The 24,300-nt window shown below is 41.8% G+C and overlaps 1 protein-coding gene across 1 annotated transcript in view; it reads right to left on the bottom strand.

The window, feature by feature from the left end:
- prkn (parkin RBR E3 ubiquitin protein ligase) overlaps positions 1-24,300 on the bottom strand; it is a 118,982-nt gene that overhangs the window by 43,894 nt on the left and 50,788 nt on the right. The window contains exons 5-7 of the mRNA XM_066679305.1: positions 21,386-21,469; positions 18,938-19,053; positions 13,552-13,688 (exon numbers count right to left, since the gene is read on the bottom strand). Coding sequence (XP_066535402.1) covers positions 13,552-13,688; positions 18,938-19,053; positions 21,386-21,469 — 337 coding nt within the window. The remainder of the gene's footprint in view (positions 1-13,551; positions 13,689-18,937; positions 19,054-21,385; positions 21,470-24,300) is intronic.

Below are 24,300 nucleotides of genomic sequence, written 5' to 3'. Positions count from 1 at the left end.
CATGTTTTCAAACTGTTTGACCTATAAATAGAACCAATGTACAATACAACGGCAATTGTATCATTCATTTATTCATTATCTATAACCACTTATCCAGTTCAGGGTCATGGTGGGTCTGGAGCCTACCCGAAATCACTGGGCGTAAGGTGGGAACACACCCTGGAGGGGGTGCCAGTCCTTCACAGGGTGACACACACTCACTCACACCTATGGACACTTTTGAGTCGCCAATCCACCTAGCAATGTGTTTTTGGACTGTGCGAAAAAGCCGGAGCACCCGGAGGAAACCCACTCGGACACGGGGACAACACACTAAACTCCTCACAGTCACCTGGAGAGGGACTTGAACCCCAACCCCAAGACCCTGGAGCTATGTGACTGCGAAACTACCTGCTGCACTACTGTGCCACCCTCACTTGTATCATGTTTCTTGCAAATGCTGACTTAATCTGTTTATAGATACTCCAATGTTACTTTATAAATATAATGTTCATGCATGTCTTAAGAAACAGCCTTCATATAAAGTGCTCAGAAGGTCTAAACTGATTAAAGGTCTGACACAGATGATTGTCACCCATTGTGGACTTACTGTTTTGCTATAGAGTCATCCAGCTGTTGATGTGCATCACAGCTGGAATGCTTGAGCTCCTCCAGTTCTTGGGAAAAAGAAAGATCTTCTATTCGGACATTTCTGACACTCTCTATTGAGGGAAGTAGAATGCCCGGATATTATGAAGAGATAGATGGACATATATCTCCAAAACTGAAGCACAGCCTTGACACCTAGCAAGACAGAGATAAAAAACAGAAGAATCCCACTGGATTCTAGACGACTCCCTCAACACAACAAGGGGGACTGTGTTAGTTTCACTGACTCAATCCTTTCCCAGCAAGGGTTGTCATGTCCCATGGCTTTTTATTACAGGTCTAGGTATGTGACAGCTGGAGTTGAAAATGTAAAATGTAGGCTGGGTGAAGGAATTTGAGTTGAGCCTGAAATTTGGATTGAAACTCAAAATTCGGCCCAAGCTGAATAAATAAAGTGAGCGAAAATAAAGTGAGTTATCCTGGAATGATAATAAACAAAGGAAATTAATAACCTAACCAGCAACTATCATTACAGGGACATTCCGGCCTGAATGAAGAATCTACTCAGCACTACACTGTATTTTTCTGCTCATTGGGGAATGCAGAAAGAAGCCAAATACCTAACATTACTTCTAGAATAGCATATTGCAGTCATTTAATCTTCTTACTCTATCTCATCAAACGAAACATACCAAACATGCTTTTCTCATCACTGCACAGCAGTGCAATAACACTGTATCTGTGCATTTAACAAACCCATGTTACCCTCAGCTGTGGGTGTTTAGAGAGAGAAACAGTGGTGTTCTTTCACTCCTGTTGAGGGGATTGGACCAGCGACCTTCTGGCCATGGCTGCCCCTAGGTTCTAAAGATGAGCCTAAAGGCTTTAGTAAGCAAAGTAATACAGCTCTCTCACCTCAGTTTGACTCTGCCTCAGTGGGGGAGTCCATTTCCAATTCATGGGCACGCTGATTAATGAGAGATTACTGGCGAGTTAAACATTTAAACAATGCAAGCTGTAAAACTGAACCTACACAGATCGAATGAATGCCTCTGAGTTTTGCTCACAAATGATGGGAAGAAGGATTGAGCGATCAATTGAATGTTATGGCTGTCCAATGCTAAAGGATGTTAAAAATACTGAAAGAAACACCACATACTTTCAGATTGCTCACACCCTGCAGACAGGTCCGGTTCTATAAAACCTTGTGGAAGTTTCTCATAAACTGTTACATCATTTATTAGGTGTAAACAAACACCAGCTTGGCTCTTATTGGTTTACAGTCTTTTAGGCATGACGTTAAGGTCACGTTTTACACCTGAGAGTCTGCGTCCTCCCACACTGCAGGATTCCGAATCGCAAATATTGAACATGTCATATTTATGATTTACAAGATCGGAGGAGTAAAGATTGGATTATGGATTCCCAAAATACTGGAGAATCTGGGAAGATCAACGTGTTGAGGAGGTGAGGGAATCTCATAAGTATGGTCCCCGGATGCCTCTCGCTAGATTTTTTTTTTTACCAGACATGGCTTGAGATGTTAAGATGAGCTCTACCAAAGAGACATGAATAATATGAAATCCTAACAACTTACTACAACCCTAATTCAATTGAAGGTGGGACATTGTTTAAAACATAAATAAAAACAGAATACGATGATTTGCAAATACACTTCAACCTATATTCAACTGAATACACTACAAAAACAAGTTATTTAATGTTCAAAAAGATAAATTTTATTTTTTTTTTTTCTTCAAATATTCACTCATTTTGAATTTGAGGCCTGCAACCTGTTCCTAAAAAGTTGGGACAGGACCATGTTTACCACTGTGTTACATCACCTTTCCTTTTAACAACACTCAATAAGCATTTGGGAACTGAGGACACTAATAGTATTCATTTATTTCCATACATTTTCAATAGGAGACAGGTCTGGACTGCAGGCAGGCCAGTCTAGTACCCGCACAGTCAGTCCAGCTCAGATGAGCTCGGGCCTAGAGAAGCTGGCGACGTTTCTGGGTGTTGTTGATATATGGCTTTCGCTTTGCATGGTAGAGTTTTAACTTGTACTTGTAGATGGAGCGACGAACTGTGTTCACTGACAATGGCTTTCTGAAGTGTTCCTGAGCCTATGTGGTAATGTCTGTTACAGAATGATGTCGGTTTTTAATGCAGTGCCACATGAGAGTCGAAGGTCATGAGCATTCAATGTTGGTTTTCGGTCTTGCCGCTTACTTGCAGAGATTTCTCCAGATTCTAAGAAACTTTTGATGATATCATGGACTGTCGATGATGGAATCCCTAAATTCCTTGCAATTGTATGTTGAGAAACGTTGTTCTTAATCTGTTGGACGATTTGCTCACGCAGTTGTTCACAGAGTGAATGTCCTTGCTTGTGAACGACTGAGCCCTTCGGGGATGCTCCTTTTATACCCAATCATGACACTCACCTGTTTCCAATTAATCTGTTTACCTGTGGAATATTCCAAACAGGTGTTTTTTGAGCATTCCTCAACTTTCCCAGTCTTTTGTTGAACCTGTCCCAACTCTTTTGCAACGTGTTGCAGGCCTCTAATTCAGAAAGAGTGAATATTTGCAAAAAACAAAACAAAGTTTATCCGTTTGAACATTAAATATCTTGTCTTTGTAGTGTATTCAACTGTATTCTGTTCTTATTTATGTTTTACACAATTGGAATTGGGGTTGTAATTAATACAAAAAAGTCAAATTTGTTTAAATGAATAAAAGCAGGGAGGTAAAATAAAGCAGACAGAGATCAAGCACAGACATTTGTGGGAATAACATCTAGCACAAACTGAGTCTGCCGGGTTCACACAAGCATTTCAAGCTCTGATCTCCAAGGCAGAGGTGAAGAGTTTTGTTTTGAAGGTTTTTCCAACAGTTGTGCTGCCATGACCTCCACACAACAGCGTGAAGCTGAGCTCACCTGCTCAACCCAAGCTGACTTGTGAATCTCTCTGCCCTCTACAGTCACACACTGTCCTTTCAGGTGAGAACCCTGCCATGCGGAGGACATCACAGGGACACCGCGCTTACCAAGTGTCAGTATTAAAGACACTGCACTGTTACAATGATGCAACTGTGTTACAACATCTCCCAAACAAACATGGCGGGAGCTCGCTGACAGCACTGGAGTGCAGGGCTTCTACTCAGCACTGTCCTGTCCCCATCCCGCTCGTCTGAGAGTGTGTATATAGCCAGTGCCACTGTTCTCTGACTGGCTAGATGAAGGCTGGCATGAATGAGAAGAGAATGGCCAATGTTCGACAGGCCCACACACACACACACACACACACACACCTCTCCTTTCATTCATCATTCATGTGGCTGGGTTCCGGGCGACTATAAGTGCTTTTTTGTATTCTATTATTTAAGGTTGAGGTTCGCACTCCGAAACCCTGCTCACTTTATCACATTATACATAAAACAAAAAGAACAAGAGCCAAGCGCCAGAGAGCCCGGCCTTTGAGCTTTCACAGTTCAAAGGCAGCAGATCCACAGAGAGCTCTGTGTGTGTGCATGAGAGTGTGTGTGTGTGTGTGTGAGAGAGAGAGAAAGTGTGTGTGTGTGTGTGTGTGTGTGTGTGTGTGTGTAAAGAGACAGTATGTGAGGGGAGTTGAAGTCTCTCAGCGGAATACTGTAACTCATTCCTCACTAGGGAAACAGCACAGTGTTCAGAACTGAATTTTAACCTTTGCCATTCTTCTACAAAGCCTCATCTGGGGACCGCTGCAACTCCAGCTAGTTTCAGCTATTCGCCTCTAAAGTCTCTGAGTTAGGCTCTTGCCTGCAGTGAAGCGTTTCTCCATGATCCACATCCCATAATAAATTTCCCACTAGTTCGCACGCCAGTGTGAACGCCATCAGGCCCTGAACCTAAACTTTTCTCTGTGTTCACTTGAAAAGCACTGTCCAAACCCTCCGTGTCCCAGGCAGTTTGTAGCACGATCCCAACCCATGCTACAGTCAGTGGTAGCATCTGCCACCTGCTAACAGAACACTTCTTACCAAGGGCTTGGCAAAGGAGGCCATGATATATATGTTAGCAGAGGAATTATTAAGGAGGACACTTGTTGTCCATAACTCCAAATGTTATGCCTCTTTACAGGAAAAGTCTACTGTTTTAATCATCAGGGAGGCCATGTAGATTATGGATGGAACATTAGTGTGTGTGTGTGTGTGTGTGTGTGTATGGTTGTTGATGCAAAATGTAGAGTCCACATGGAACTGGTGGCACTAAGCATGCATTAATGGTGCCAGTAGGGCTTGGTATAGCCTTAGTCACCAGGGAGGCCAGTGTGGATCTACATAAAAGAGCATGATAGGTCTGTAATGCTAGCTTGGAGGGGGGTGGTCTGGGGTTACTGGGCTTTCCTGTTGTAGGCTTAAATCAGTGAAACATTGATGAGCGCCGATGCCTACCTGATGAGACTTGATGGTAGAAAGAGAGTGGACTGGCGTAGAATATATCTTTACATATTTTCCTGTGTATAATTATAATTAAAACAGTAATTAACATTATATTTGACTGGTATGGTGCCACTACAGGTAGTGTTACGGCCACAAAGCTTCAGTGTCTCGGTCCTGGGTCTAATCCTCATTTACATTACGACATATAACAGACACTATTACCCAGAGCGCCTTACAAAAGTGCTTTGGCATGTTGTTCAGAAAAAACATCCTCACCAGTATAAATAAGATTAGAGGCCAAATACTAATGTACTAACATATGATTACATACCGGCGTCCAACCAAAACCCTAAATAAAATTCAAAGTAAACATCAATCAATGCTGTTGTCTGGGAAAGAGAAACAATCCAATGAATCATCTCACGTCACTGTCTGTAAGAAGCTATCCTCGTGTCCATGTGGGTTTCCTCCAGCTGCTCCAAAAATACATGTTAGTAGGCGCATTGGCCGTGCAAAAGTGTCCTTAGGTGTGACACCCTACTCTTTTTGAGGAAATATCTTGGCATCTTTAATGACCTCAGAGAGTCAGAAACTTGGTTTAAGGGCTCATCTCAAGGACAGCACCATTTGTTCAGTACAGAATCTAAGTCACTGCACTCAAGCACTGGGATACACAGAGAGCGCTTCCTTTGTTGTTCCTACCAACACTACATGCAGCAGCAGCTCAAGATTTCCAGCCAAACACAGGCTAGACCCAAACCTGCTTAGCTTCTGTGGATTTGTACGGCCTGGTTATCAGCTACGTACCGTGGGAGAGAGACAGAGTTCATCCCCTTGCACTCCAGTAACAGCCTATGCTCTTCTAGGTTTGGCTTTCCAAGGTTGGAATTCTGATTTTAATCATCCACATAAACAGAGAGATCAAAAGCAGATGCTAGAGGTTAACTTAGGGAACACAAATACATTTCCACCTCATCTTGAAAGAATTGGGCGGAGCTCCATCACTCTAAAGAGAACAGCTCATACTTAGATGCTTCTGGACGTTATGACCTTAGACTCATCCTGCAACTTCAGAGCATCTCAATCTATGGGTAATGCTTTTCTATGGAGATTACACAAACTGTGGCTATAAGAATCATGGATATGCAAAACACCATAAAAACAGACTCACAACAGTGCTGGAACCTTAGGCTTTCTCCCCACCTCCTCTCAGTACAACCCGCTTTCAACAACATGAAACAAAGCCCCTCGAACGCGAGCCAAAACACCCACACATGCTCTTCACACACAATGGCAGATCTCATCTCACGGCTATGGCCCTAGAAAAATGTAATGCATTTCAGCCACGACGCACACTCCTTAGCGCTGTTTTACGTCTGCCACTGTCTCCACTTTCCTGTCTCTTTCACTGGTGAACAATGCAAGGCTGAAGTTTGGACCTAAGTGCTGACAGAGTTCTGTCAGGTCCACTGCTGCTTATGGATGCAGCTGTTAGAGAAATGCACCCAATTGAACTTCTCAGCTGTGCACTTTCTCTTATGCTCTATCCCCATCTTCTAAGTCTTCTTCGTAAAGAGATTGTGCTTTCAAAAGTGTCTATCACAATCCAGAGATAAGCAGTAATAGCTGGATTACCCAAATTCTCTGATTGAGTCTTCTGCCCAAATATGAATCTAGTAGTAAATCTTTCCAGGATTGTTAATCCACAATAGATAGTGATCCTAATAAACCATGCACACGCGCACACACACACACACACACACACACACACACACACACACACACACACACACACACACACACACACAGGAGCTCTCCCAGGACAATTAATCTAAACCTGATAGAAGCCTAGAATGGATTATTTATACACTAAAGATGTAGATCCTCGCAGGAATATTAATCAAGGCCACATGCGGGATTTACAATATAATCTCTATAAAACTGAATGCCTATGAGAGCATTAATCAGCTACAGATGAGACAAAAAGGGGGCCGATTCTTCCCCACCCTGTACAATCACTGCCTAAATTAATGTCAGAATCCAAAGCTGCAAATTCGCCCTGAACAAAACGGGAGGACGTGAGGCAGTATAGTAGAGTATATTTAGACTGTGTAAACAGAAAACTTCACTTCACTTCCCTAAATGAATATATTTTCAGTGTATTTGTACACTGACAATGTCTGGAGTGCCTGCCAACCCACAAACTGTTAAATAAGTTTAATAAGATCACCTGATAAAATGAGTAACCTGATTATCACTTAATAAAGGAAATCAGGAGAATTGAACCATGTCCCCTTCGTCTGATTATCCACAATTACAGCAGTGGACACACCTTTATGTGAACACAAGGTGGGTTTAAACCACAGAATAAAAGACATAGTGGGAACGGCGAAACAAGCTAACCGAGTAAAATCATAAAAAAGTGTTTCTGTGCAACAACTTCTCATTGCTTTGGGCTATGGTGAGTTATGTGTGGCTCATTCTCATTTAAAGAAACAGATGCTGAGACTGGTCACTCTAAACAGGGCTGTACCGACAGGGGAGATCAGTATTGTGGTGCCTGACCCTTGTGGTATTTTGACCAAACATGTGACAGATTTTTAATTAAGACCCCAGGGAAGTAGGTTGACTTATTGAAAAGTGGTAGTATATGTGACCTTTGAAACATAATCAATGTTATAAAGGAATAGTAATGTCAGGGCAGCACACTGGCAATACAGGTACTGTACAAACAAAGGGCCCTGGCATATGTGTATTAAGCACAGAAAATCAGAAAATTAATTATCCTTAAGACCCACAGTGACCCTGAACTTAATGAAGGCTTTGCAGAAGATAAACGAAGGAAGAATAAATGAATGTGATCTGCAGGGGTTTTTTATATTCTAACCTCAGTTATGATAAAAGTTTGCTATGAAAAATATAGTAGCATACATCAATTTATGACAATTTAGTCAATATTTGTTTCATTTATAATACTGTGTTCTATTCATCTTGATTTTGGATGTGGAAAAAACAAAGTACACAGAGGAAACTTATTTAGCCAGAGGTTCCAAGACATTGACCCAGGGTGAGGAATAAAAAACAGTACCCCAGCCCACTGGATCTAGGTAGCAGCGAATATACCTGCAGTGTCAGAGTACTACCTATTTTTTTTCATATGTATACGGTGTAACAGAACTGCAATTTAATGTTTTCACTCACCATGCCCCTCTGTAACTGTGACTTAACAATAAAACAGATTTGGGTTTGATTTCAGACAGCTTTCAAAGCCCAACCCCAACTCCCCCTTTTTGCTAGAACGCCTACAAGGCCAGCCTAAAAGAGGCATTTTCGTTTACTGATTGACTCCTATTGTTGAAACTGTTAGTTCAGCCATATTTCACAGACAGAACTTAAGGTGGCGCCATTACACGGTCTGTTGTTAGTTTAGCCATATTTCACATTCCAGTTGTAAAAAAAAATTGGAAATGTGTTAAAAATTAGTTTCCAGCTGGATTAAAAAAACAGTAGTTGTTTTAGTGCGAACCTTGGCTGAATAATAGGAAATAAGAACATGCGCCATTTGTGTGTGTTTCTGGGGCTGTGTTTGCCGTGACACCATGTGAGTTGACCCAAGCCTTGACTTGGTGTTGGTTAGTTCACAAGCTCAGCAGGACGGCTCAGAACTCAGCAAAATTTACACAGGTATTATATCTCACAGAGAGAGGACTGCTGAATTTGTCTTATTTCACATGAGTGTGTGTATTAGCCTGAAGTATTGTAAACAGAAATGGTGGAGAGACTATTTGTGGCGTTAGGGTGTTTATAAAACTTCATATAGCTGCGCACAGCCACATTAAACTTTACGTGCTTTACTTGAACCAGTTACACAGAATAAGCAAGTAATTGTAAATCTTAAAATAAACAAAACGTTCTTGGTCTTCTTTGTTCTTTGCTGGTAGATCATCTGAAAAACACTGATGCCTGGTGTTATATATTTTGAACAAAAATCTGTGCTCCTTTTTTCATTTCTATATTTATTAATCCTTATTAATCCTTCAATCCATATTTTCTGTACAACACAGTCACATAAAAACCACATGTAAACAAAGACATAAGAAACACCAAAGCTTCTTCAGACCTTTCAGTGACAAGGGTATGTGTTTTGGGCTTTCCTGTTTCTGAAATGCCAGAAACACCTCTGTGACAATGGCTAGACACTAGACTTCTCTTTGCTCTTGTTTTTTAATTTTTCATATATATTATCATATTATCAATATCATACACAAGGTACTTTTTACTGACACTCATCCTATAACAGCTGAAATATGTTCTTGCATAATTTCACACATACATGTGGCCTCTATCCCAGTCTAATTTTGCACCAGTGGCAGCCCATGTTTCTGTGAGTCTGCTACACTCTGATGATGTAGCTGGGGTTCGGCTGTGGCTTCAGGCAGTCAGCGGTATTTAAGGATATTTTTCAATGCCGATAAAATGTCAAGGAAGCCTCCAACAGGTGCGGCAGCAATCCCACCTTATCTAGCCCTCACCGGCCAACGGGCGGGTTTAGGCCCCTTAACATGCAACCCCTCACACGACAGCTGTCTGATAAACCTGCCACCACACCAACACGCAGCCGAGCATCTTCCCACTCACTCACATTTACAGAAATATCTGCAGAACAACAAGAACTGGAGCACGCTGATTTGGCGTGCATGTGTGATTGTGTGCGTGTATTGTGTGGGTGTTTGTGTGTGTGCATTCAGAGATGTTTTTTCAATGCACAGTGGTGGTGCTCGATTTCAATGATGAGAGATTATAGATCAAAACGATAGGCAACGATAATACCACTGCACTGACATGGCGTGAAAAATTAAGACAAAAGCCGACTTAAGCTTATTTTTTAAGCACTTCTGGAAAGGGGGGAAAAGAGAGAGAGAGAGAGAGAGAGAGAGAGAGAGAGAGAAATATAAGAGAAAATGTTTGTGGGACTGAGTGGGAGGCAAAGAGGTGAAACCGATAAACAGAGACAAAGACAGAGAGAGAGAGACAGAAACACTATGTGGGCAATAAAAGAAAGACAGAAAGAAAGACAGTGACAAGGAGAGAGAGAGAATGAGACAGAGTGTGTGAGTGAGAGATAAACAGATAAAATGAGAGACATGAATTTGAGTAAGTGCATATGAGGGAGGTAGAGAAGCATTGTGCTACATTAGAAGGGTGAAAAAAAAACAGTTTTTGACCTAGATTTACTAAAAGCATTGTAGTTAATAGACAGCGTTTAATGGCAGAGCGAGCATCGCTGGAGTGCCCTCTCCTCCAACTCCCATTACAAAACTCGAACATATTAAACTATAATATGCTTCTGATTAACCCTTTAAAAACAAGGGCCCCAGTGCGGTCCTCATCCTAATAACTAATTTACAGCAGTTCACTTAAGACTGAACTGAATAATAAGTCAGCAGTTTAAGGGGTTAATGAGCGTTTTACTCACTAAGTTGGGTAATGCAATTAGGCTGAATGTAGTTGTAACTGCATGCAAATGAGGTAGTTCATGAGTACGCATATGTAAATAATGTGACCAGAGAGTTGATAGATCTGTAAGAACAGCAGCGGAGCATAGAGAAAGATAGCAGCTGATCTCAGACACACTCTGTATTCCGTCACACACTTACACTGACCTATATTATTACTCAAAATAGACCTGACAACGGCACACTTCTCAGATCAAAAACTACAAATGCTGTACAGCCAAGAAGCACTTAGTATCAAGTGGGAAGCAAAAACAAAATCAATACAGCATAGTGCTATATTTTCATGTAAAAACAAAGTATTTCCCTTCTGCTGAACCCAAGATAACGGCGAGCACAGTGGATAATACCACGCCGCCTTATATACAACAGCAGGGCTCAGGTCCATCTACACTGTTGACTTCTTACCCTCCTTGTGAAGTTACATAGTGCAGTTTCTGCAGTACTGAGCCCAGAGCCACAACAACAGAGGCTCTACTCTCCTTATTAAAGCATCACAATGATTATGAAACTGCAGTTTTAAGGAAAAATACAACCTTGTGTTGCTAAAAGCAGTGTGAACGAACAAAACAAACACATTTGGGTGCTGCGTAAAAAATATTTAACATAGCAGAAACTTTGGAAGCAGTGACGTGATGTGGAAAAAACCACAGTGGATCAGATCTGATTTTAAATGATTTGTATGGCCACACAACTCTAAAACACCCCATCTGTGTCTACACACCCTTCAGCAAATTCTATTACTTGTTGAACTTTAAAAATGCTATGAAGTGGGAGGGGCTGTTGCATAGGCTGCTGTAGGCAGGGGAGAGACCTGCTCTGTTCTTTATTTAAAAAGTGAAAGAAAAACAAAGAGACCAAAGTGTGATTCCTCTGGGCTAGACTCCTAATGTTATATTCATATACATTTGATCACTACTTTGGACACGAATGATTTATAAGAGAGCAGTGAATGTTTCATGTGGCTTTGTCTCATTTATAGCTAACAATGCATGTGTGGAAAGGCAGGACCAGGTCTGGCCCATATCCCCCATTTTCATTGGCCAAATACTCCCCCATGTCTGCATGGATTTCCTCCTGCTGCTCTGGATTCCCTCCACAATCCAAAGACACATGCTGATAGGTGTATTCTATTCAGAAAGTGTCCATAAGTGCGAGTGAATGAGTGTGTGGTCCCCTGTGAAGGACTCGTGCCCTGTCCAGGGTGTGTTTTAATGAGTGACTGAGTAAGTGCAGTCTGCCAACCTGACCGAGGGTAAGTAGTGCTGCACATGAACATTTGGGTCACAGTAATTATTCATTCATTCATTGTCTGTAACGATTTATACAGTTTGGGGTCAAGGTGGGTCTGGAGCCTACACAGATTCAATGGGCGCAAGGCAGAGATCTCACATCTATGGACGATTTTGAGTCGTCATTCCACCTACCAACATGTGTTTTTGGACTGTGGGAGGAAACCGGAGCACCCGGAGGAAACCCACGTGGTCACAGGGAGAACACACCAAACTCCTCACAGACCCTGTGCTGTGTGACTGCGACACTACCTGCTGCACAACCATGCAGCCCTCACAGTAATTAGTATACTGCAAATCTGACAAGCTATAAATAGAAGTTGGTGTATGGTGTCCGTATCATAACAGGGTTCATGAGTAAACAAACATTCTACACTCTAGCAAGCTTACGAATGAAATTCCAATTAAAAAAACTTCTTCTTAGCGGAGCATGTGTTTTTTCTATGAAATAGAGTGAAGGAAAGAGTAAACGAAAACGAAGACACATGCAAGAGTCAGGCTCCATATTTAAGCCTGATCACCTGGAAGCATCGAGGTGGGTGTAAATGTTAGCCGCAGATTCCTCAGCTTTGAAGGCAGCTTGTAATAAATCGGAGCGTTAAAGCTCATTTCAAAGGAAGGTTAGGCTTGTTTCTTTTTCCTGGCACCGCCGTATTTCCGGGGAGAATAAGGAAAGGCTTCTTAATCTCCTGCAGGTCTGTTTATCAGGGCCAATCTGTATTTCATATGCAGCAGACGTAGCTGGCAACCTCCGCTCCCTCCCTTGCTTTCATCCGTGCCTTTTGGACAAGCGCTTTCGTTTGGACTGTTAAAAGTTGTTTAAAAGTGGGAATGGCATTTGAGGCTGAAGCTTGACCTTTCTCCGCAATCTCCCATCCGCAGCCGCACAAACAGTGATAGATGGCCTCAAACGCGGCACGTCACCAAAAAGCCCAACACAACAGCCACACACACACACACACACACACACACACACACACACAAGCTTAAAATTAAAGAGACTTCAGGCCACATGTGAGCAAACATCACTGCTGGAGAGATAACCTCTGTGGCCTACATTGTTGCACTATCAACCTCTGACAGCCAAAGTCAACTGTAACTATAAGAGATGCTCTGAGGTTAGAGGGAGAGAATGAGACCGAAAAAACCAGGCAGATCAAAAAAGGAGAGAGAGAGAGAGAGCAAGAGAGAGAGAGAGAGAGAGAGAGAGAGAGAGAGAGAGAGAGAGAGGATGCTCAGGCTGATGGGAGGGTCAGTATTTCTCTCTGGAGCCCTATTACATGGTGGCAGTAACGGATGTGGTGGGCAGGCAGGGGCACAGTCATGGGCCACACTAAGTGTGTGTTTGGGTGTTTGTGTGTGTGTGTGTGTGAATACAACAGCCTGATAGCATCTCCTCTTCTCCTGCAGCTACTAACACACTACCATCAATCACTGCCAAACACAGGAGCAGCACACAAGGACACACACACTAACACACACACACACACACACCAAGCTCAAAATAATATATTTTAATGTAATTATGTTGCCTTATTTCATGTGATTATCATTATTTCATTAATATTTTTATTAATGGGCTCCACCAGACTGAAATATGCTATTCCTACTGTTGTGGTGTGGTGTTGTATTTCATATACAGTATGCCACTATTCTGTTCTGAATGTCTACACAAACAAACAGTCACTCTCTTACATCATTCATGTTTGTGTGGACATACGTACCGGGGCAAGGGAGAGAGTAGCCCACCATGGGGTCAAAGATGAACTGCCGCTCATTCAGTCTGGTCACACAGTACAGATGGAAACAGTCCAGACAGATCACATGACGCTCAGCACACTGAGCCACCAGCACAGGGCTCCTACAGGACACACACACACAGACACACACACACACAGTAGATGAGCCATTACACACTACCTTTAACATACAGCAGGTTATTACAGCAGAATAATGTATCTAAGCTATAAAGGAATTAGAATTATAGAGGCAGATTATAGGTGTTAAATGTCTAATATAGGCTCACAGTAGGATGCATTTTCTGTGTCTGTGTGTGTGTGTGTGTGTGTGTGTGTGTGGGTTGTAGTCTCCAGAGGCTGGCTGAAGACGGATGAGTCTCTGGAGGAAAAAGCATGTTTCGGGGCAGAGTGGGGCTGGAGGAAATAGGCAGGAGGGCGATCTAGTTTAGATATCAGCCGTACAAAAGAGAAAAGTGTGTGTGTGTGTGTGTGTGTGTGTGTGTGTGTGTGTGCAGACATATCTCATGTTGTGGGGACTGAGATCGGTTCACACACTCATGTTTGGGGAACTCATTTGGATAAAAAGTAGACATGCCATAAATCGTTACATTACAAGTGAAGATGTCGAGTTTAGAGTACAATTAGAGTTAAGGACAAGGTTAGACTAGTAGTTGTTATGGTTAAGGTTAGGATTAGTCTCCATGAAATGAATGGAACACTAGGCAGTGTCCCCTGAAACCATGGAGGCAATGTGTTTGTGTGTATGAGAGAGAGAGAGAGAGAGAGAGAGAGAGAGAGAGAGAGAGCGAGAGAGAGAGAGAGAAAGAGAGAGACAGAGAGAGAGAGAGCGAGACCAAGCACCACAAGAGGAGAGAATCATTTGTCAGTGCAGTGCAGGGTAATATATATCGTGTATACCGGTATATCAGTATTTGTGTCACAAAAAAATACTCTGTTTTTGTGGAAGTGGATTTTAGGGTTTTAAAGAGACTATCCTACATCCTTCTTTTTATTTTGTGTGTGTTTCTGTTTAAAAATGTCATTAAAAACACTTGATTTATTATCCAATCTATTTTCAAGCTTACTTTATCCTTTACGATTAGACAGGCTGTTTTCTTGAAGTGGCTTTATCCACATGAATACAGATTTTTTTTTTCTAATGAAGGTGTTTGTCTGCATTTAGACAAGTTTGTTAGTTTGTTTCCTAAAACGATTCTTTAAAACGTCGTTTTTTTACTGAAACGCTGATGTAACACAGCAATCCTGTCACTGGCTGAAATTCAAACAGCCCCTCACTCCTTGCAGAGTGAATTCCACAAGTCATTAAACTACAACGTACACAACGTACACTTTAAGAGGTACTATGGCCTCCTACTGGACTGGCATGATAATGCCACCGTTTTCATATTTGTCTGAACGAGGATATTTGCAAAAACGTACTGAAAATCTCAGTTTTTAAAAATATCCGGATCCATGCAGATGGGGTCCTTAGTTGCATGTAAAGAGGCCTGGCTGAGCTGTATGATGCTTCATTTTGAAAAAGCTGTCTGGACTGGACCTGTAAATTCAGCGGCTACTACTGGCAGATTAATATATTCATTCATTCATTGTCTGCGGCCGCTTATAGAGTTCAGGGTCGCAGTGGGGCTGGAGCCCACTTGGAATCACTGGGAGCAATGCAGGAACACACCCTGTAGGGGGCGCTGGTCCTTCACAGGGCGACATACACTCAGACATTCACTCACTCCTATGGACACTTTGGAGTCGCCAATCCACCTACTAAGTTGTGTTTTTGGAGCATCCAGAGGAAACCCACACGGACACAGGGAGAACACGCCAAACTCCTCACAGACAATCACCTAGAGCGGGACTCGGACCCCCAACCCCAGGTCCCTGGAGCTGTGTGACTGCGACACTACCTGCTGCGCCACCGTGCTGCCCCAATATATTCAGAGATATTATAAAAAAAGACACAATTCTCTTGTTTAAAAAAATAACATTCAAACTAGTGCCCATTAATCTAATAATAGCTTATGTGTTTTAACCACACTACACAACTTTTCTGTCATATTTACCAGAGATTTCTAATATATTTCTTAAATGTTACTAAGGTTTAGGGTTATAGGTCTCTATCTATTGAAAAGACAGGATCCCGATCACGTATGAGTTTCAAAAACTGCCTGGGAGCATGGCCAAGATGGATGCAGAGGACATCAATATATCTTGCTTTCAAGTATCCAAGCAAATCTGCAGAGATAGTTTTCTACACCCCATGGTTGAGTCTCAGAAGTTGGCTTCATTTTCCGCTTCATATAATCCAATCAGTGCGGCATGGTGGCTCAACAGTTAGTGTCGTAGTCACACAGCCCAGAGGTTCTGGAGTTGTGGGTTCAAACCTTCCCTCAGGTCACTGTCGGTCTATCTGTCTGTGGGGAGTTTGCTGTGTTCTCCCTGTGTCTTCGAGGGTTTCCTCACACAGTGCAAAAACACATGTTGTTAGGTGGATTGGCTCTACAAAACTATCCATGTGTGTGAGTGAATATGTGGGTGTGTGATGCCCTGTGATGGACTGGTGCCATGTCCAAGGTGTGTTCCTGCCTTATGCCCAATAAATCTGGGTAGGCTCCAGACCCAGGGTAAAGCAGTTGAATGAAAGAATGACCCAATCAATCGCAAACACATTCAGTGAGGTTCTGTGACGGACAGTCTGTTGTTTTAAAAAAAACACCAGCAGCTTCAATATTTGATTTGCAAAGTATAGCTTGAGTTTCCTTCTCACAGTGAGAGAAAAAGGATTGAAACACCATTTTGCACATTTTTGTTTTAGATCTGAAGCAAGAACAGTTTAATTTCTTCTGCTTCTCAAAGATGATAGCATTAAGCATAGTTTATCTCAGTGGTGTGAGTGTTCCTCCAACGGTCCAAAAACACAAGTTGGAGGTTGGATTGGCGGGTCAAAAGTGTCCCTAGATGTGAGTGTGTGAGTGTGTGTCGCCCCCTGCAGGGTGTGTTCCTGCCTTGTCCAGTGACTCTGGGACTCACCGTGACACTGAACTGGATAAGCAGTTACAGACAATGAATGAATGAATGAATATATAAGGCAATAATTCAGTTGTAAACATGATTTGTCATATTATTTATAATATACATTTTATGCAATTCTCCAAGGCACTGCAGCTTAAAACATTCATTCATTCATTCATTCATTCATTCATTATCTGTAACCGCTTATCCAGTTCTGGGTCGCGATGTGTCTGGAGCCTACCTGGAATCATTGGCGCAAGGTGGGAATACACCCTGGAGGGGGCGCCAGTCCTTCACAGGGCAACACAGACACACACACACACATTCACTCACACCTACGGACACTTTTGAGTCGCCAATCCACCTACCAACGTGTGTTTTTGGACTGTGGGAGGAATCCGGAGCACCCAGAGGAAACCCACACGGACACAGGGAGAACACAGCTTAAACATTACAATGTTTAAAATAAATTCCACAGTGCTGTGGTTTTGGAAATTCCTGTTCACTTTCCCTTGATTTTAAACTTCCTTATCCAAGTGATTGCAGAAGTACTTTTCTCTTCCACCTTGTGTACACAGAAATCCTTTTTGAAAACTGACTCATATTTACTGGATGTTTGACAGGAAATTAAATCCAATTAAATTGGTCTCTGACTTTTGCACAGTAGAGTACCATATTTGGAATATCATGACACACAATATTTATGTCCACGGTAATAGAAGAATTAATGGATCTCTGGATTTGTAGCTGATTTGTTATCGTTGTGCTTGGTTTTTGGCCAATCATGACTGGAATGATCGAGAAACGTCCTCAAAGAGCCCGTCATGTATGAAGCTTTACCAGTGGACCTCTGCAATCATTTTCTTGGCAGTTCTCAAGAACTCCCCATCCATTAAGTGTGCGCCCTCGACGGCACACACTCGATCGTAAGTCAACCTGCCGGCGGCGAGTTTGACCTCTTCGACCCCCTCTTCTCTCCGAGCTCGGAGAGCGTGACTATGCCCTTGCCTCTGCCCTTTTCCAAGCCAGCCAGCCGCTCTCAGAAGAGGAGGAGAGGGAGACAGGAAGTGGAGGACGGATTCAAAACAAAGGCCCACTCAGGAGGGCAATTGCTGTGCCACTTCAATCAGCCCTTGATTTGAATGGAGGGTGTTGGTGATTGGGCTCTATTGTGCTTGCTCCTGCCCTTCTCTCTCTCTCTTTTTTCTCTCGCATGTTCCCCCTGGAGCGAAAGGTGGGAACGATTCTGCTGGACCGCCCCGCTAATGGCTGACCTTCAGCGAGTCCCCACACATGGCAGTGAGGCTGATTGCGGGGCCCACGCAGTGGGAGGTGGATTTTAGTTGCTGTAACGTTCTGGCCGTCACTCAGCTTGTTTGTGCTAATCACCTGTTCCTTCAACTTTCAGTGTCATGGCTTTGTACCTGAGCTGGTGTCTCCATATGAGTCAGTTACAGAGCTCATGAGTCTAAGCCACTGATGTTCACTGCTTGCTTGGGAGGCTGCTCTGCTTTGGAAAGGCATTATTTATTCAAGCAAATGTGACTGAAAATGACCGAATGCTGCTGGTGGTAATTGGTGACTAATTGGTAGACTTCAGTCTCCAGGCAAAATGTGGTGTGAACAGCCTCTGCACACAGCTAGCAAGAATATGAAAACGGCTGGTTGTTATTGCTGGGTACATTTCTTTTACTGTTTCACAGCCAGATTTGCATTCCCAGCCAAACTATTCCTAGAACTTCCTTGCACACTCCTACACAAAGTATTACTAACCACTATGGAAGGACATTTTGGAAATGTAATTTACTGCCTCCAAGTAAAGCAATTACAGCCAAACTATTTGTTAAAATTTAAACATACACTCCACAATCACAAATGACACAACCACATAGTTTCAAACTATCAAAGCAACATTTTAATCTTGGTCAGTTCTGCTTTCTGCAGTGGCCCTGTAAAAATATGTTGCTGCTGACCACTGTCCAAACTGTCAGATTTCAAGTGAAATGAACGTGGCCCACTTGTGCATCTCTCTCTCTCTCTCTCTCTCTCTCTCTCTCTCTCTCTCTCTCTCTCTCTCGTCTGTTTGCACATGGTTGCATCTGAGCCTACAGAAATGTGTAAGGTCATTGTAAAGGTTGTGTTAAAAGAACCACAGTCATTACAAGGTGACATAGACAAGGCAATACTACTTCTTATGTTTTGTATTTTTTCCATTGTCATATCCTCTCTAGCAAGTGTCTGAAAAGCCAACATGTGTTTTAATGTACTTTTGGGTGTAAAACTCATTAAAGAAATAAATATTTCTGAAATGTATGTCACAAACAAAATTATGTGGACAAACACTCACATGACATCAGTGCAGGCTATGCAGGGGACACTGCGGACATTAGCCATGATGAGGTCCAGTGCCACCGAGGTGTCGTTATCAGAGGTGGGATGAGCAGCACACTTCAGATAAAACTCCTATACAATCAAAACAAATATAATCTTCACATAGACATCAGTACATGAATGAATGAATGAATTTAAGTGACAGTGATACAGATGCGGCATAGTGAAGGTGATGAGGGTGTTACAACTCCCGCCTTGTGCCCAGTGATTCCGGGTAGGCTCTGGACCCGCCATATATATATATATATAGCACTAAAAGGAAGAAACTTTGGGTTTGGTTGATTGTAACAATGCTTCTTGGCAATACATTTTATACCATTGGAAAGCCTGTTATTTTCACTTTTAAATGGTGCCACATTTGTAAGGAACATGCATTTGTGGGATGAGCAGTAGATCTGAGTATGTGGGTTGTGCCCATGAAAAATTAGCCAACTCACATTAGAACATTCATTAATGTTTTTCTGTCCTGTTAATTCAAGTGACTCGTGTGGCAGGTCTGTACTTCAGCTGAGCAGGGACCCAAACCCTAATTAGCAGTTTTACTAATATGTGCTTTTACCTGAGAAGGGAACTGGCTCCTAGTTTTCTGTCTCAAAACTTTTCTGTCTTTACCCACTACACACACTACAGCAATTACCAACAACACTGTGATGTCTTATTACCTGATGTGAAAGTCAGAAACTGAAAAATAAGACAAAAGCTGTGTGTTTGTGCTGGTACAGTAGAATTAGTTTCATTTAGGCTAATTTAAGTAAGATTAATGTTAAAAAAAATAGTTACAAGCTACTGCATTATTATTCATAACAATAGAAAATTGACATAGAATTTATTCAAAACAAATACAAAATGTTCCTTTAAATACACAATTACCCTTTAATTTCACACTTAAAAGTGATCTGAGAAGATAGTTCAGAATTTTTGTGTTTATATATTCTCAATTCTGAATTGTCTTATGGCATTTGTCAAGGTCATTGATGTTTAATGCAGTTACACATCATTACATGAATTTATATGCATGAAATGACATTAACAATATAACAAGACACTGTTCATGATTTTCTTATGCTATTTTAAAATTATAGTGGAAATTCTGTATAGCCTCCCTGCACGGAGAGGTCCAAAAGCATTAGACTGTACCGGAAATGTGGTGGGGTTTTTTTGGTTGAATTTTTTCCCCTTAAAATCTGAATACACCCCATTTTTAAAAATATAAATTCATGTACAAGATTTGATTAATAAAATATAGAAGAGATTTCTAATATACTTTGCAAATTTAAGCAAATGTATGACACTGAATTCTCATTTTGTCTTGTCTCCTCTCTTCCATTAAAGCTGGTGTTTAGAGATTTTAAGTTGGACTTGTTTGACTCATTGGGGGCTTTTATATGAAATGTAGAGTTTATACACTCAGTCAAAACAAAAGAAGGACATTCTGAATAATAATTCTGAAATTCATGTAAATATTTCAAATATTAACTTTCTTTTTTTTTCAGACATACAAGCGTTTTCACTAGTGGTCTATAACTGCTGAGTTCTGCTGCTTAAAATCTGAACATCACCCCCACCTTGCTAACATGTCAGTGTGGTGTTGTTTACACACTGAAAAATGTATCATGAGCAAAGTAAGCAACCAGCTCCGGGGCTGAGTATTTCTTCTTTGAAACAGATCCAGGGTTTGTGACATCACAAACCTAAGAAATCAATCCCTTCAGTTTGTGTGGTGGGGGTGATTTTTATATTATTAGCATTATGCTATTATAAGAAAAAGCCAGAGATGTCAGCTTTGCCTTCTTACGGTATTTTGCAAGTTTTACAAATTTAAAAACGATGGCAGAGACTGTGATTGTGAAAAGGTTAAAGGAGAAATGGTGAGCCTTCATGTGAGTTATCGCTTTGACACAGATCTGACCCCGCAAAGTTCCAGTGGATTCTGGAAACCGACAACATTTCACAGACTCTCAGGCATCAGCTGTGGGAGGCTTCGGTACGGACATTTCCCTTATGTGGGCAGGTAGTCCCTTAGTCGGCAGAAGCTTCAGCAAATGCAGCAGAGGTACATCTCTAAAAGAGCCCAGGCAGAGAGAGCTACGGGGCAGCGAGGCAGGCGTTAAAGAGGGGCACTGCTGCCACTGCTATGGTTGATGGTGAAACTTTGTGGTCTTTCAGCCTGGAGGAGCACGAGGATGGATTGTATGGATATTTATAAGTGCACATACTGAAATAAAGCAAAGTGTGGAATTACATCAAAGCCACTTTGAAGGTTTTTCTGAGATTTATTCTAAATAATAACTCTTAAATCTGTAATTTTGAGGAAGGTTGTAATGATTTAATCAAAGACAAGTGTGGGACTTTAAAAGGCCTTCCTATGCTAAAAGATTTATTGCGATAATAAAGGCTCTCTCACCGCCACTCGACCATCACAGTCCTGCGACTGGCATACACCATGAATCCGTTCTGGGAGAAGAACATCGTCCCAACAGGATGGGCCCTGTGAGAAAGAACAAAAATGGCAAGTGAAAGAGTGGTCACTTTAGAACCGCTTCCAGAACTGGCAATTACAAAGCAATTTACCACTTGAAATCACCATTAAAATAATGCAATTTTTGGCCATTTCAGCTCAACCCTCAGCACTAACACTCAGCACCAACGCTGAGGGCATGTAGAAATAAAACTGTACCTAAGTGGAAGAAAATGGATGGATTCAAAAAACATTAGATGAGGCCTGAATGATATATGCTTCTAAACCTTAAGCTGGTTAAAACCCTTCCAGTAGAGACGGGTAAAAGGATGATATTATATATTTATCACAATAAATTATGACACAATACACCTTTCTGAGTATATCGTTGGTGTGTTTATATATAAAGAATGCTCCTTCTTTAAAAGCTGATTAATAAGGAGCTCCCACATAACATAGCTAAAGAGTCACTCTATTGTAAGTTCAAACTAAGCATAATACTGCTGACGTAGGACAGAAATGAGGATGAGTCAGTGGCTTAATCTCAGTTCACTTCCAAGTGTTCTGTTGACAAAAACTCTCCCACTTATTATGTTACTTGATAACATTCTTAAACACCACAGTGTGTATTGTGCATCATCAGGTGATGCTACATAGTGTGTAGTCTCTCTCTCTCACTCTCTCACTCACATTGTCTCCCTCATCCCACTGCCAGATTAAGACACGCTCTCCATCCATAATTGTTTGGGGACGATACACGACACCAACCCCCCCCCGGCCCCTCCCCGAACCGTCTGACCAAGCCAGGCTGATTAGCATAAGCATTTAAACATTCTGACAAGGGCCTTAATAAGCCAGAGAAAAGGTTAAGAAAATCATTACTCCCCCACATGGGAGGCTGAGGGGATGGGATAGCAGGGTGGGGGGTGATGGAGGGATGGAGCGAAGAGGGACAGAGAGGGATGAAACCAGCGTGCTGTTCTGGTGGGGCCTGGAGATTACACGAAGACACCTGCTAAGAGACAGCGAGGAAAGGTCACGCACACCCCCAGTGCACTGGCTCAAAACACACACACACACACACACACAAAGAGAGAGAAAGACACTTTCTCTCACACACCTCCATGTGAATGTAAATGATTAATGAGAAAAGTGGTTATGAATTATTCACCAACGCACCTCCTCCATTGTTTTCTCCCCACCACACTCTCTCTCTTTCTTTCTCTCTCTCTCCTTCCCTCTCTCTCTCTCTCTCTCTCTCTCTGGACAGGAATAAGCATCCCAGTCTCAGAAAGCCTTAATTACATTATTGTTGAACAAACAGCACTGTGTCTCAGAGCCGGCTGTGAGGATTCTCTGGCCGTGGATTGAACCCAGAGTTTTGGTGTGGAGCAGCCATTCCCAGCACGCCACGTCTTTATTGGTCGGAGGACGGCTTGTGCACGCCGCACTCAATTATAGACACTTTCAATCGATGGGAACACAACACCACGCTGCCAACAAACACACGCACAGACAAAACACACACAGCAACAACAACAGACAAGTCCAAACCAGACATCGCAAATCTAACAGGGGCTTTGAGGCCTGTGTGAGGCAGGGGAAACAAAATAATGCTTATTATAAATACAGCAGTAACCCACTAAAGACCTCTACTGTGCCTGACAGAACTTTGAGCACACTTTTTAAACACAGAATGAGCACATTTTGTTCATTAAAACTATAACTATAGTTTATATATATATAACTATAACTGTAGCTGGTGTAGGTGATGTACTTTAAAATCTCGGTAAAAGAAACTCTCTGATGATAAATAAAAATATTCCTTTTCTATATTGGCAACAGAACTATTGAATGTTTAATGCAGGGTTTTTTTTTTCAAAAATCACCTGCCCCATTTGGAAGAGATTAGTCTTAAATTGGTCATGGTCAGTAAAATTCCAGCACATTTTGTCTATAAAATTAGCCACAAAGCTAACCCCGTGCGAACTGACATATGTGCAACACATCATTGAATCCAGAAAAAAAATAATTTCCTGTCATTTAAACAGAGATGTATTATCTCATACACACAATGTTCACCTTGTTTATTTGATCCATTTCAGTGTAACGGGGGCAACAGGGCCAGCAAAGAAGCCCTGGCTTCTCTGCCACCCACAGCTTCCTCTAGCTTCTCCTGGGGGATTCCCAGACGTTCTCAGGCCAGGCGGGAGTTCTAATCCCTCCAGTGAGCTACATCCTGTGGTAAAATTACATTACCCCATCTGCTCATGTAAAACTAATCTGGTCCAAAACAGACTAGAGAATGCAAATGTAAAAAAAAATAAAAATTATATTTGCATGAATAATTGACATAATTGCAATGGTCCAGTGTGAAACTTTCTAAGCCTTCGGGTCTAATTTATTTCTAAGAAATAAGGAAATGAGTGTTCTAGGTGACACTGTTAAACAAAAATATCTATTGTGTAGACAATGAAAAGGTAGTTTTCATATAGTAATAAGTGGTGATACTTGTGCTTGATGTCAAACCTAGAAGAAAACTGTGAGTGTGACAATGACATCTCGCTTCAGCAAAATGTCAAACAAATTTAGACCCCTCTAAAAGGCCTCAAAAACAGAACTGAACCGAGACCACCACCCGAGAACCACCAGTTCATAGGTCGATTGATTTGTGCATTGTGAAAACAAAGGAATCTGGATCTGCTTTGCTTTTATTTCATGCATAAAACCTTGAAGCTACAATTGTCACAGATATAATCAGTTGTAATGTGAACTAAAACCATCTGAGGTCCTCATCAAAGTGGACCAGGAAAAGTCCTCTTTAAATTTCACTCATCATGTGAACATAAAATAGCATTCAG

Source organism: Hoplias malabaricus, chromosome 8 (assembly GCF_029633855.1).
Source record: "Hoplias malabaricus isolate fHopMal1 chromosome 8, fHopMal1.hap1, whole genome shotgun sequence".
NCBI lineage: Eukaryota > Metazoa > Chordata > Actinopteri > Characiformes > Erythrinidae > Hoplias > Hoplias malabaricus.
The sequence above is the reverse complement of the archived record's forward strand: the minus strand, read 5'-3'. Positions and strand labels throughout refer to the sequence as shown.